The sequence below is a fragment of the Antrostomus carolinensis genome, unplaced genomic scaffold (assembly GCF_000700745.2).
Source record: "Antrostomus carolinensis isolate BGI_N321 unplaced genomic scaffold, ASM70074v2 scaffold17939, whole genome shotgun sequence".
Classification (NCBI taxonomy): domain Eukaryota; kingdom Metazoa; phylum Chordata; class Aves; order Caprimulgiformes; family Caprimulgidae; genus Antrostomus; species Antrostomus carolinensis.
Genome location: NW_010339429.1, coordinates 1 through 13,842, shown reverse-complemented (window position 1 = coordinate 13,842; position 13,842 = coordinate 1). Strand labels below are relative to the sequence as shown.

Here is a 13,842-nt window from a genome sequence, read left to right as displayed (position 1 = left end):
GTGTAGCTTTGGGCACTAGAAGCAATGTTGGGTTTCGTCCTCATAACACCATTTGCAATAAAATGACACTCAGGTTGCAAAGCTCCGGGCAGAAGAAGAAGAGATTTGAGGCAATAGATCTGAGATTCAGACTTTCTGGAGATAGAGTCAATGGAGTTATCGCCCTTCCCTGGAGACACTGTAAGGAGGCAAGACTTCACTGAACAGTGCTGCAGGTGATGGTACATATCATCAAACATATGCAGGAAATTTCTTGTTCTGGATTTTCAGCTTCCCTAGCCTTGAATAACTTGTGATTAGTGAGCCTCCTGACCAGAGGAGCAATATTTATTGAGCAATAAATAGTAGTTCTTCTCAGCAATTTTTTATTCAGAATATTCTCACTTCGAGGTTGATTCTTTTCTTTCCTAATTGTTCTTTTCCTTCTTTCACCTTTTGCTTCATTTCAGTTTCATTCTCTCTGCCTCTTTTTCTACTCTTTCCTACCATCTTCATTTCAATTTTATAGCCTGCCTCAGTTTTTCTTCTTTTTTTTTTTTTAATTTATCTTAAATTTTTCATAAAAAAACCTTCCAATTTTTACTCTACCCTTCCTTTCCTGATAATAAAAGTGGAATTAATGTGATGTTTACACACTTTTCCAGCAATCACCCTGCTTAAATAGTATATTTCCTCCCTAATCCTCTTTGCTCCCTTTGTTTAGACTAGAAGCTCATCAAGTCAGGGACCATTTCTCCTCCATGTTTGTACTGCTGAGGACAAGAGGGCCCTGTTTTCATATGCCTTCCAGTGTTAAAAAATATAACTAAACTGACAATCATAATAGCAAGAAGTATTTAAACAAGCTGTCTACCATTCAGTGTGACCTTGGTACCCTGATAAAAATGACTTAGAAAGCAATGAGACTTCAGCTCTTAAGTGTTTAAACCATTTTTGGAAATACCCAAGTATCCAAAAGTTTTAAAGCCTAATCAAGTCTCTAGACAACTGCTAATTTTTGAAATGTTTTAATGGAGGTAAAATGTTAGAAGATGGTATGCAATGAATATGCAATGTAACCAATTCATACAACATGATGTTGTGAAGATTTCCTGACTTTTTAATGCTAAGGAATGGCAAATTCAAGTCAACATACCTGCATCCCCAGCTGAATGCACGGCACTGTCATATGCTGCTGAATTGTGCTGGAAGTCTTGCAGGTTTTGAGACCACAACCTCACGTTCTCATCCATGGGGGTTGTAGCCTGTGTTACTGTCATGGTAGCACTTACGGCCTCTGCAGTCTTCAGTTTCACTTGCTCCAAACGCTCTCTGGCCTCCACTACAAAATGAATAGAGGATGAGAAGAAATGAACTCTTTCAAAGAGCAAGCTATAACCATTACTTAGCAAATGGTGAGGCTAAGGGGATTATACCTTTTGCAGAATGGGGACCCAGCCTTGCTTGGTTGATTTTCTCTTTATTTCCACAGAGAATATTAAAAACTTCCTGTGGTTGGCCTACAGTTATATTGATTCTTAAAATTTAACAAATTCTCCTTTCCATTCTACATTGTTAGAAATTTTCAATGTCCTTGCATTTTTTGTTATATAGCCAAGGAAGTGTGAACAGGAATGAAAAAAGACATTGTTTTAAATCAAGTTTTTAAAAGAAAATGCAAGTATTTGTTAGATATATTTCATGAGTTATTTTTGAAGGAGAGAAACCCAAGACAGTGAAGTGGTTTTGTTTTTTCATACCTGGCATTTTGAATCACTAACTACTATATTTGTAAAACCTGTGTCATATTTTGCATATGATCATGTCTTGGCAGTAAAACCCAGCCATTTTTAGTTCAAGTAAATGAAAAAATCTTGACCATGTGAACTTTGAACACCTTCAGATATACTGGGTGGATGCTCTATGATGTCTCTTTTCTGAAAAACTAAGGTGAGATTTTGTCAATTAAGGCTGTCAGTAATTACCTCCCAAATACTCTACTTGCCAGGTGTGATGTATACATGAAATAGATTTTGACTATCAACACAGTAAATCCAAAGACTTGTAGATTCTTCAAGACCTGAAAAGGTCAAGAGTAACATGGGAGAGGATAAGTGTAGAAAGGAGGATCAAAAAGAATGTCAAGAATTTTAGGTCGCAAAACATACGATTTCATTATGAATGTGTTAAAGCTGGATGTTTGCTGTCTAGGTCTTGTAGTTTTAATCAAATTCCTTTAGACTTCCCTGGAACTGAAATTTTAATACCAACTTTATTGGCCATATACAAAAATAAAATATGCTCTTAAATGTATGAAGATAAAGCATCATAATGATGAAGATCCTCTTACAACCTGGCTCTGCTGATTGTATTTTCGTGATGGCTCTCCTCAATTGGCTTTGCAGAGCGTTCATTCTGGCAAGAGTGCCATTAACATGCCAGCTAGTATCTGCAATGGTTAAATAGTTACCTGTGGGGAGAAAATAGTATGTGTAGTTGAGTGGATTTGAAGTGGCATTTAAAAAGATAAATTCTATCTTGTGGAGGTATCTCGTTAAGTGTTTAATACAGCATAGACAATATACTATAGCCTCTTTTAGTATAGGTCATACTAGCACGCTGGATTTCACATAATCTAAAGGAAAAAGCAACCTTGCAGCTCCAGACATTATTTGCTTGCTACAGGGCTTCTTAGAAAAATGTGGAGACCTGTATCTCAGTCAGTACTATCTCTCTTAGCTTTACCAGAACTGCTGAGAATAGCTGCAACACGTATGCAGGCAAATTTTTAAGGAACTCAAAAGGTCCTGAAAAATTTAAGAGGTAATTTCTGTAATTTTAGAGCTTTCTTTCATTTTCAATGAAAACAGGCCAAAATCCTTTAACAATTGTTATTATCCTTCAGTTGTGAAATCCAGCTTTCTGAACACTTAAACTGTTGTGAATTTATTTCAGTTGAATGACTTGATTGAGTGTATTTACCTGTGAACAACTGTTTGGAGGACCACATGTTTAAACAGTGACTGTATCTGAAATGGTCCTTTTGTAAATGAAATAAACTTCCAGCATCTGGCAGGATGACAACACTTGTACTACTCAAACTGCGCCTGTGGCCATTTCAAGTACTTTGTGTAGTAACTTCAATCGATACACTACTCTGTTACAGCAGTAGTTCTGCCTTAGTGATGTGCTTTTGAAATTTATTTTAATGTGCATGCTTATAAACAGACTGGGAAAGTGGAAAGGCTGTATATTTACTGTCATCTGCTGTCCGTTGTAGCTCCATGGCTCGGTTGAGAAGTTCTTCGCTTTTACCTTTATGGTAAAGGATCTGTGTATCGATTCCAACTGCAGCCTACAAGTATGTTCCAAAAAAGAAAGTCAGCATAATGCTTACTAAATATTCCTGTTTATTGTGTTTAAGTGTGGCTAACATAATACTTGGTATAAATGTAACTACTAAGTCCCTGCAGCAAGGCCAGAGACAAAATTCACATCCTCATCCCTGAGTGTGAGTGGGCACTTTGACCCATTTTAACTTGACTTTCTACGAGAAACAATGGTGCTTCTGTTAGATGTCTTGACCACTTTTCCTACCACATGGTACTGAATGGAGTAGGAGGACCTGAGCAGTAAATGCCCTCTCAGGTTTCTACAGGGCCAGGGGGTTGTCTGGACTTTCACAGAAATGCCTCAATTTGAGTTACAGCACAGAGCAGCATCACCCTGTACTTAGGGACAGAAGAACCTGTGACATCTTTTAAAATACCAAGGGACTGGCAGAAAAATTAACCACCTAAGATTTAATTAAGGAAATAGTAAATGAATTAAAATGTGAGAAGTGCAAAGTTCAATGCTGACAGTTAAGCTAAATCTTGTTTTTTCTTTATACATAGGTGTCCAAAGTCCCTGAACCATTGCAAAGTAAAAGCTGATACTATGAAAATTACTTACATCATTGACCCGGTTTGTTGTGTTCAGTGCCAGCAATGCAGCTTTATTAGCTTCTTCAATATAACCCGCAATGTTTTCATAAACATTTGACGCATTTATTGCCCTTTGTACCAACCCATTTGTATCAACACCATACAAATTCCTATTAAAAAGAGAGTAAAAGGAGAAAGAAACCAAACTGAATAAAAGTAGTCTAAAATGGATGAATTTTCTTAATGTTCTGTGAATTCTGACTACATAATCATGCAGATAAACGTATTTGGCCTGAGTAGTGTTGTCCTCATTGTGTATGACCATTTATGTCAATATGAAGCAGGTGAAAACTATGTGGATAGAAGGTACTTCCCAGTGGTTTAACTCTGGGAATTTTGCCCTTAATGCCTATGTGAGCAGCAACAAGTGACTGCTGAGCTTTTATCTTTTTTTAATCTAGATTAGATATTCCATAAATTAACAGAATAACATCTATCAGTTGTTCTTTAGGGATAACTCCTTGCCGTGAATGGAAAGACCTGCGTGTGCTGTATCACTGGGCTGTTTACACTTTCCAAAAGTAGGTGGGAAAAGAGGGAGGATCAAATGAAGAACTGCCCATGATCATGAAACTTTGCCAATAGTTAGATTTGAAAAATAAGAGATAACTTTGCTGTCACGATAGAGCTCGATTTGCATATTAGGTGATAAATGGTCTTTAGGGGAGATTCCAAACAGCAGCTGATTTAGGACTCAGCCTTGCTGTTAGCAACTTTGAATAAATACGATTTTTTATATTTTTGTGATAAACAGAATTTAGATTATATGTTATATATAGACTTTATATATATATATATATACATGTCTATTCACTTCAAAGAGTTTGCACACAGAGGACTTATTAAGTTTCCAGATTTAGTGTTGTTGCAAGAATTTCCTGCTGTATTCCCTCAACACAAAAGAAGAAACTCTGCCAAATAAAAGCCTAACAGGCTTATAAAGCAAACCCATAAAAAACAAAATGATTTGAAGACAGGCTAAATTTTTTAAAGGATTAAAGTTTCACTGCAGGACAATCTTCCCAACAAATAAAAGAGTCAGCACATTTCCATCTGGATATTTTATAATTATTTCTGTTTGCTTTCTATTAAATTCCTAATGTGTTGGACTTGGTAGTTGTTTTTAAATTATTTTGGTAAGGGATGAAGGCTAGCCATATGGGGTATTTTCTTTCAAGTGATTCTGCTGCCCCAGTTAGCTGATATCAGACTGAACATACTATTTGTTTTTTAGCTTGTCTGTAGTTTGTGTGGCATTACAGAACAGAGTTTCAGATGTCAGCTTTGTACAATTATATAAAAGAAACCTATCCAGGCTTTTTTTTTTTTTTCTGTATTTTAATTTCTTATCTAGGGCATACTAATATTAAGAAACATCTGGTATTTAGATAATACACTTAAAGAGTAGTTTTATCTTCCAAAAGCATATGTCCATGATGTTACTTAAGGTGGGATTTGGTGAAATATGTTATTTAAGAATTCATTTGCAGCAGTGATTTTTCCATATGTAGTCCCAACTGCAAATAAAGTCATATTTCAAATCTGTCTAGAAGTGACTTTTTAGTAAATTGCGGAAAATTGATGTATTTAGTACCTCCCAGCAAAACAGAAAGACTCCCAGTAAGTTTTTGGTGTAACAGTGGGCTAGTTTCACTGGGACGCAACCTACTGAGTATCAGAACTACTCCCTTTGTAAACCAGTTCCTGAACAAAAATTATCCCAAAGCCCATTTTGTGACCCATAATGCTAACTATTTTTTAATGTGAATGAACTTACTGACATGAGCTGTTTCTGCAAACCCCATTTAATCTACCTGTATTATTTTACTTTTCAGTAATCTACCTTTCCTATTTTGCTATGGGAAGAGAACGTGCCAAATTAGAAAAGGGAGAATGTCATGCAAGATATATGATTATTCTTGGAAAAGATTAATAGATTTTGCTTAGCTTAACTAACTGACAAGTCCTTCCATCCATGACTTAACAGTGATTTGTTTAGTGCTTATTTACAGAAAGTATATTTAATGTCACTGTGTTTCTGCTTGTCTTCTAGTTCATCCAGCTGTTCAGTCAGTAGCATGTGTATGAACAGAGTCTGCTGAAGTTAAATTTTACCGGTCCAGCTCATCAGCGAGTCTTCTTAGGTTGTGTGCATGATGCATAGCCTTTTCTACCAAATCGTCATCAAACAGAGACAGATTGGCTAGTTTTTCTTGCAATTCCTTTTTTCCTCCATCTATTTCTGCGTAGAACCCTGACACATTCTAAACAAAATATGGAAGGAAGGAAAGAAGATGAAAATTCTAAAAAATCAAGTCTGCATTTTGATTACTATATTTTATTTTCCTCTTTATATTATGACAATTTTTTGTTGTTATATTTGTTTTATGTTATATTTCGAACAGATCAAAAAGAGGCAAGCTCTAAAAGAGTCTGTTCCACGATTGTCAGTATGGCAAGACAAATGCACGAAGATAAAAATCAACCAAAATTCCAGGAATCCCTTAAAAAGATATTAGTGAGATATGTGTAAAATACAAAAGAAAGACAGTTGAGAAATGTCTTACTATCTTGCTATCTTTTATGTTTGCTCCAGAATTGTGCCAATGACAAGTCTTGCAGAGTAAAGTGCTAGTAAGTGAAATAAGTAAACCAGATCTTTGTAAAAATCCCCTCATTGAAATTCTTCTTAAATTGTGTGGTGGAACTAATAATTTTTATTTTATTTTATTTTTTTTTAACCTGTGAACACTGAAGGCCAGAAATTAGTTTTTTGGGACTTCTAAATGATATCTATACAAATAAACTAAATAGTGCTGTGGTGGTGGTGTTGTTTATGCATTATCCCGTTGCTGCATGAACCCTGGCAGTGTTTTGGCCCTGGGGAGCTGCCCCTCTCCCAAACCTACCTCCTTGGGGAATAGCATGAGACAGTGCCTGTGCCCCAGGGACAATTTGGCAATTACTGGAGAGGGGCAGGGAGTTCAGCTGTATGGCTGTGAGCTGTGTCACTTAGTGGATAACAGGCTGCGTCCCCTTCCTGTCTCCTTGTACAGAGACATCCTTCATGCTAAGATATCTTGTGTTAGTCTAATTTGTAAATCAGTCCACATAAATACTTCCTAGATGTATGTGCAGACAAGGAGAAGTAGTATCCCTTTGCCCTAGCCACACTTCTTCCTTATATGAAATACCTGTGAGGAAGACCAAATGGGCCTGCATTCACCTCTTCTCCAATACCCAAGCTTGCTGATATGATTGAGGATTATAAATGTGGCCTCCAAATACAAGAAAAAAGGATGAAGTGGAGGGAGAGAAAAAGGATGAATGAGTAAAATGTGAAAATACTTATTGCTGAGGAGGATGGAAGTTGTATGATGTTCGCATACTACTTTCTTCCTTGCAGTGTGAATATCCCCTATGTGTAAACTTATCCACAGGAGTGGGAGACCCAAAAAGATAAACTGCAGCAATTTGTTTTGCACACAACACAGGAGAAAAAAAAATCATACTACTTGATAACCCAGGGATAGTTATAAAGCAAGTTGTCTTCTTCCTCTTTTCTCAAATTACTTTTCCAAAGAAAAATTAATGTCTTTTGAGGTTTGCTTTTGTGTTAAAAATAGAAGTGGAAAACTATGACCAAAATGAATATATGTGGATAATTTTAATTTGTCTTAAACTATCTTAAAATTTTAAAATAGAAAAAAAAAAGTTTTGATAAAATGGCAAGTATTTTAGTTAGTAAAATCCCAGTTTTATTTTCTTAATTTTTCATAGAGAAATAGAAAGTCCAAAAACCATGGAAATGTTTAATCTTCTAAAAATTTTCTACACCATCTTGTCTCATTTGAAACACTGGATACTGGTCTACAGTTCCAGAAGAGGATTCTATAAGACAGTTTGTTTATATATGTTTCATACCCTGACAGTAGCTGGTTTTAACACTGACATCTGGGATTAGCCTGCTCCTATGCTCACTTACAGTCATGAGAAAAGGAATTTAGTATACAGTGCAGTCTGTTACCAGAGCATCTTTTGGCAGGTGCTTGTAATGAAATAATTGAGAACTCTAAAGCAAAATCCTTCATTCAGCCCTGCCTACAGTAACATGTAGGCATATATAATTATTTTTCCAAGGCAATAAAATGTAATTACAGAGCTTTTAATCCAGTAAGATTTATAATTTTTTGGGGGGAATATTCATCTGTATTTCATCAAAACAGTATAAAAAAAAGGAGAGGTTTTTATTCAGTGGTTTAAACACATGACTTAAAAGTTGAAAAAATCAGGACATATCATTTAAACACGTCACTGAGGCACCTACCTTTATTACCTCACTTAACTCAGAGTTGACCTTTTGCGGTCCTGCCAAAATAGTTGTGGCACTTAGCAGAATGCTGTTCACTTCATCTATTTGCTCTTTAATTTTTTCATGTTGTTTCTACAAAAAATAAAATAAAATAAAATTAAATCACATCTAAAACCACCCGTGCATCACTAAAGCGTTACCATTTTTGTTAAATTTGTTAAAGTTAATTCAAAAGATGAAGTGATTAACTAAATAGATTTTAGACAAGTTTGAAGTTTTTCCCAGGCATCTCTAATAGCTGCATATTATAATGCAACTCTGCATTTTCTTGTCTTTGTGAAATATATTTTTTTAATTTATTAATTTCATTTTATATTATGGCATGACCAATTATTGGAATGAATTATTATTCAGTGCACTGCCAGCAGAGACAAATTAGACATGGATTTTTCATAGTGGTCTGGAGACTAGTTTTTTTCTGGAATTTTTTTTTTAAACCAGAGAGTTCTTTTCCTTGTCAATAGTAAAGCTAATGTAGGCAATCTCTTTTGTACAGCATCTGCCTTCTTTGTGAGGAATAATGAAGATCCAACTGGTTAAAAAGAGTGAACAATTACAAATACACACTTCAGGCTTTACTTCGTAAATGTGAGACGAGCTACAGCTTGGAACTCTAATTATGAAACAACGGAAGAACAGAAGAGGCTTTGTACATAAGGATTCCAAGCTGCTTGTAGAAGAATTCACAAGAACTGCACATGTGATTTCTCTATAGAATTATTAGATCTTCCACATCAGCATGAATTTCTAGCACTGCAAATTTAAAGAGCTCAAAACTCAGCCACTGATGCTATGAAAACCACAGGTTGGCCAGAATTTGCAAGATTGTTCTTCAAATCATAAAATTGCTCCCTAAACCCCTCTCCTCCAGAATCCAAACAATTTCAACCACTGAAATGAAAACAGTTCACTTCAAATGGTCCCAAATTGTTCTCTTTGTCATTTTCTTCCTTGCTGAAAAAATAAATTAAGAGAAAAGTTTTAGGTGGGACATTCTGGTTTTTCATCCCTTAAAGGAAACTAAAGAAAACAGAGAAAAAGTAAGAAACTGCTAGGAGCAGAAAAAAATAGTCTTTTTGTATGGCTGATGGATTGGGTACTTTTCTGGGATAAGAGACTTGAAAATTCAATTTCCTCGTCAGCCAGATGGGATTTGAACCTAATACCAGCACTTACAGGCAAACATGCCCCTCTTCCATGCTGCAGGGGACAGGTCTCCTCTGAGCTCTCCTCTGGAGTGATTACTTTGTTCAAATACTAAAACTATTCATTTGAACAGAGCATAAGGGAAAACTGCTGTAGCCTTATAGCTAGGCTGTTCACCCAGCAAGCAGGAAACACAGTTTCAAGATATCTGTTGTGGAGCAGTTGTAGAATGGATTTGTGCTTCATGATGCAAGGACAATAATCTGCTCTTCCTGAAAAAATGGGGATGCATTTCACTTAAAGAGGACCAGAGAGAACGTTTGGATGAGACAGTATGAATGTATCCAGCCCAGGGCATGAATGCAATGCAGAGTCTTTGTAAATAATTGTCTTAATAGAATATATTAACTTATGTGAGCACAAAGTCCTTCCACACTATAAAACAGTACATAATAGGTGAAACAATCCCACCACAGTATTTGTAGCAGCCACGCTACATGGAATTTTAAGCTGCTTAGGTTTTGTCGCAATTCACCTTCCTAGTTTAGGCAGTAATATCCATCTCTTCCTTGGCCTGCTGAGACTTGTAGTTTATTGTCACTCCATGAATAAATAATGGTACCTTGCATTTCTACAACTTGTTTCTTAGAACTGGAGACTCAAACTCATCCTGCTGAGTGGTCCAAGAAATTATTTTTTGGTATGATCATTCCTGAATCTAAATTGTTTGCAATCTACTGTTTTAAGCATGGATGGAGTGTTCACAGACAACAGTTATGATAAAAGTACTGAATAGTACCTCATGCTTTTGAAGATTGTCTTTGTTTTCCTTATTTATATCCTCCGTTTGTATAACATAGTCAAGTGCCTGCTCTAATGCCTCCTCCAGGTCTGACAGCTTCACATCCTGTTCGCTGAGCTGCTCCAGCACATCAGATACTAGAGATCTGGTGTCATTGTACTTCTCGTGAAACTCTTCAACTTGCTGTAGCACTGGGAGAAAAATCAGAGGCCACTGATTAATCCAAGGCTTGCATTTCTGACTTTACTATTCAACATTTTCTGTTGCTGTTACTCAGGAGACAGTAAGACACATTTGTTAAAAAGCTCGCTTGAGAGATCATATACCTAGATTTTAATTTTCCCTCCTCTTTTGAAAGGGAATGATGCTTCTTATTATAGTATCTCATTTTAACCCCATTAATTCCCCCTCTCAAATAGCTTTTCCTAAAAGAAACAAGGTTTGGCTTCCCTTGCTCTTCATTTGTTTTTCATTGTCACAGCTAACCATGCTACTCTGGAGAAGACAGTCTTTATTGTCCTGGGGCTCTGACTCATGCTCACCAAGCTGTGAGAAGTAAGCTCCTGCTCTTTCTCATACCAGCAGTTTTTGTCTCTCTACTGGAGTTTACTCTCCCCATGGCAGAGCTGGCAGCGGGGGAAGGAAGAAGTTCACACGAGCAATTCCAGCCCTGTCAGGAACCTTCCTAAGCAGCTATTGTTGAGGTGCTGCAGTGCACAGGCACACACAGACACACACATATTTTTCTGCCTGTTCTGCCACAGGGGCACGAAACGCCTGCAGAGACTTGGGGCAGGCATTTGGAAGCAGTGGCAGCAGCATCTTCAGCACACTAGTTGGTGCTTGCCAAGGGCCTGCTGGTCTTCCCCAGGGGCTCAGCAGTACGTCCAGAACTGCCCGGCCCGTGCCAGCTGTGCGTCAACATGTGGGTGAATGGAAAACAGACTTAAAACTCACGCTCCTCTGCTGCATTTTCCTCCTCGTCTGCAAGTTGCCTCTGATTAGTGAAAGGCTTACGGCGTTTGATCTCCTTCAGCATCTCCTCAGCCACACCCAGCTTCTGGGCAATTTCTTCAGGGCTCAGCTCTTGTTGAATTGCATAGTATTTCATCTTGCTGCTGATTTCTGTGGGAGAAAGGAACAGATGGTCAATCTAGCATGACTACAGGGAAGTAAATACTGTGGAATACTTTCACTTTTGTGAATCCAGATCAGCCTGATGGCAAAAGAAAGTTTTAATTATCATCCAACTCTATAGTAGGTAATTATTATGTTTAATCCAGTCTTAAAATTAAACCTGTGAATAAATCACACTTTCTGGCATAGGTAGGGGTTTCATCAGAAGAGGATGAGATTAAGCAGGCATGGGTTATGTGCATTATTTGGCTTGGCAGTTCTTATAGGTTGGGATAGTCATTTTATTCTCAGTTCTGTGGCATGTAGCAGGCTGAGGCTTTCATCCAGGATCGTGGTTTTTAAGTGCTGCTGCAAAAATATTATATTTATTAAATAACAACAATGGCAAGGAGACTGAAGTAACTCCTTTTTCTATCTGAAGAAGTCTGAGGCACCCTAAAGAGGTAGTATATGGTTTCTGGCCTGATATTGCCTAGCTGGTTTGGAGATAGATAGTATTTCAAGGTTTTGATCTGAGTTCAAAAAACACTGTTGGATCCTTGCAGCTGAAATTGAGTTTACTCATCCCTAGTGTAGGCATTACGAAGTTTATCCACTTCTCACTCTCTGACCTGAAATACCATCCATCGCCTCTTTTATGCCCTATGATGTGAGTGGCTTTGGCTTGCGTTCATCACTACTTTTGTGGATAACCAGAGCTGGCAAAGTCATTGCTATGCATCTGTAATATTTTTATGAAAAATAGATGTGTAATTGTGGCACGACTGATTATTTGGCAGAGTGTCTTTGTATACAGTTTCTTGCTGTCTCCTGAGCTCATTACTTAAGCTTTAAAGAAGGCTCATACTGAGCTGTAACTGATCATGATCAATGGCTCCATGGATTTCTTTTTCCTTCTCATGCTGGCACACGCATGTGTATGTGTGCACACACACACCTTCTGTCCTGGTTTTTAGCTGAAAAAGGGCCGAGCTTGGTCGGTTGGTGGTGAGCAGTTGCACTGTGTGTCACTCATTTGTATATTTTGCTACTGTTATCATTATCACTACTATTTTAATATTAATATTATTTTAAGTTTTCTTTTACTTCTATTATTAAACTGTTCTTATTTCAACCTACAAGCCTCCTTATTCTTGCCCCCCAATCTTCTCCCCTATCCCCTGGGGGTGGGGGGGAAGTAGGTGAATGGCTGTGTTGGCTGCTAGCCAAGGGCTAGCCCAGTGAAACTATCACACCTTCCCTTCAGTAAAGAGTGGATTACTTCCTTGAGCATGGTGGAACTCATTTTCATCTACTTGTCTCCAACTGCATTCTGGGTGAACAAACACTCTTTTTTTTTTTTTTTTTCACAGACATGGGTGTTGCTTCTTCTATGGTAGCTCAACTTGATTGTGATATTTGTGTGCCAAACTAGATACATGTCTGCTTTCTGTCCTACCCCAAACCAATTAATAATACAGAAGGATGATCCGCAGAGGTCAACCAGTGATTGTTAAATAAGGTACAATGAGGCTCATGCTAACACTTTAGCTCAATAATTGTAGAAAGAAAACATGATGGATGGACAGATAGTCAAAGGTGATTTAGCATCACAGGCATAAGAAGGCAGTACAAGTGTAACGTCCTATGAGCCTGGTCTCAGCCTGCCTCTTCTGTGTGATGAGATATCTTAACTATGTTTGTTGAAATAAAGAAATGGTTGAAGCACCCATAGAGATAAGGATGAACAAGGATAACAGCTGGCATGTAACTGCTCTTCATTATACAAGTTGATGCAGAACTTGCAATAATCGCTCTAAGACAGAACTACTCAGCTCTGTTAAACAAGTATTTCTATTGAAAAAGGGCTGTTTAACCTCCGTTGCCAGCCTGCCTTTCTATTCTGGTGCCATATAAAGCTTTTGTATAAAGCTGCTGGCTTTGACAAAGACTGGGGGAAACCAGTGTGCTCTACAGCATGACAGGGATGCTTCTGAACATATTCACTTGGGGTTTTATTGCTTTCTGTTGGTACAGAAGAAGAGACTGCAATTGGCTTAATCTCAGTTTTATATATCAGCATGATAATGATGTGTCATAAATATTCCAGAGAAAGGTCATCATCTCTGACTAGAAAACCTTTTTTAAGTGCAGTTGTTCCTGGGAAAGTGTTCACTGCTGTCATTTATCCTTTGATATAAAGACAGGAAAAATTCTTGAAGATGCAATGGGTTTTGCAGGCTCTAAATAAATAAAAAAAATCTTCATCTGGGAAGGTGTCAAATATATACATTTACAGTCAGAAGAGAAGTTATGTTTTGAAATTTATGCTAGTTCTAGAGATGCTTTTATTGCTCTAGCATGTTGCCCAAGGATGGACTTCATAAATTTTGTCTTCAACCCCTCACATCATATCACAGATTCACAGAATCATAGAATGT

General features: G+C 37.3%; 1 protein-coding gene across 1 annotated transcript in view; it reads right to left on the bottom strand.

Moving 5' to 3' along the window:
* The window catches only part of LAMA4 (laminin subunit alpha 4), a 46,664-nt gene extending 34,615 nt beyond the window's left edge, over positions 1 to 12,049 (bottom strand). The window contains exons 1-9 of the mRNA XM_010175854.1: positions 12,043 to 12,049; positions 11,243 to 11,410; positions 10,283 to 10,476; positions 8,293 to 8,409; positions 6,081 to 6,229; positions 3,934 to 4,075; positions 3,238 to 3,334; positions 2,333 to 2,449; positions 1,136 to 1,321 (exon numbers count right to left, since the gene is read on the bottom strand). Of these exons, the coding sequence (XP_010174156.1) occupies positions 1,136 to 1,321; positions 2,333 to 2,449; positions 3,238 to 3,334; positions 3,934 to 4,075; positions 6,081 to 6,229; positions 8,293 to 8,409; positions 10,283 to 10,476; positions 11,243 to 11,410; positions 12,043 to 12,049 (1,177 nt within the window). The remainder of the gene's footprint in view (positions 1 to 1,135; positions 1,322 to 2,332; positions 2,450 to 3,237; positions 3,335 to 3,933; positions 4,076 to 6,080; positions 6,230 to 8,292; positions 8,410 to 10,282; positions 10,477 to 11,242; positions 11,411 to 12,042) is intronic.
* Between the last annotated feature and the right edge of the window lie 1,793 nt (positions 12,050 to 13,842).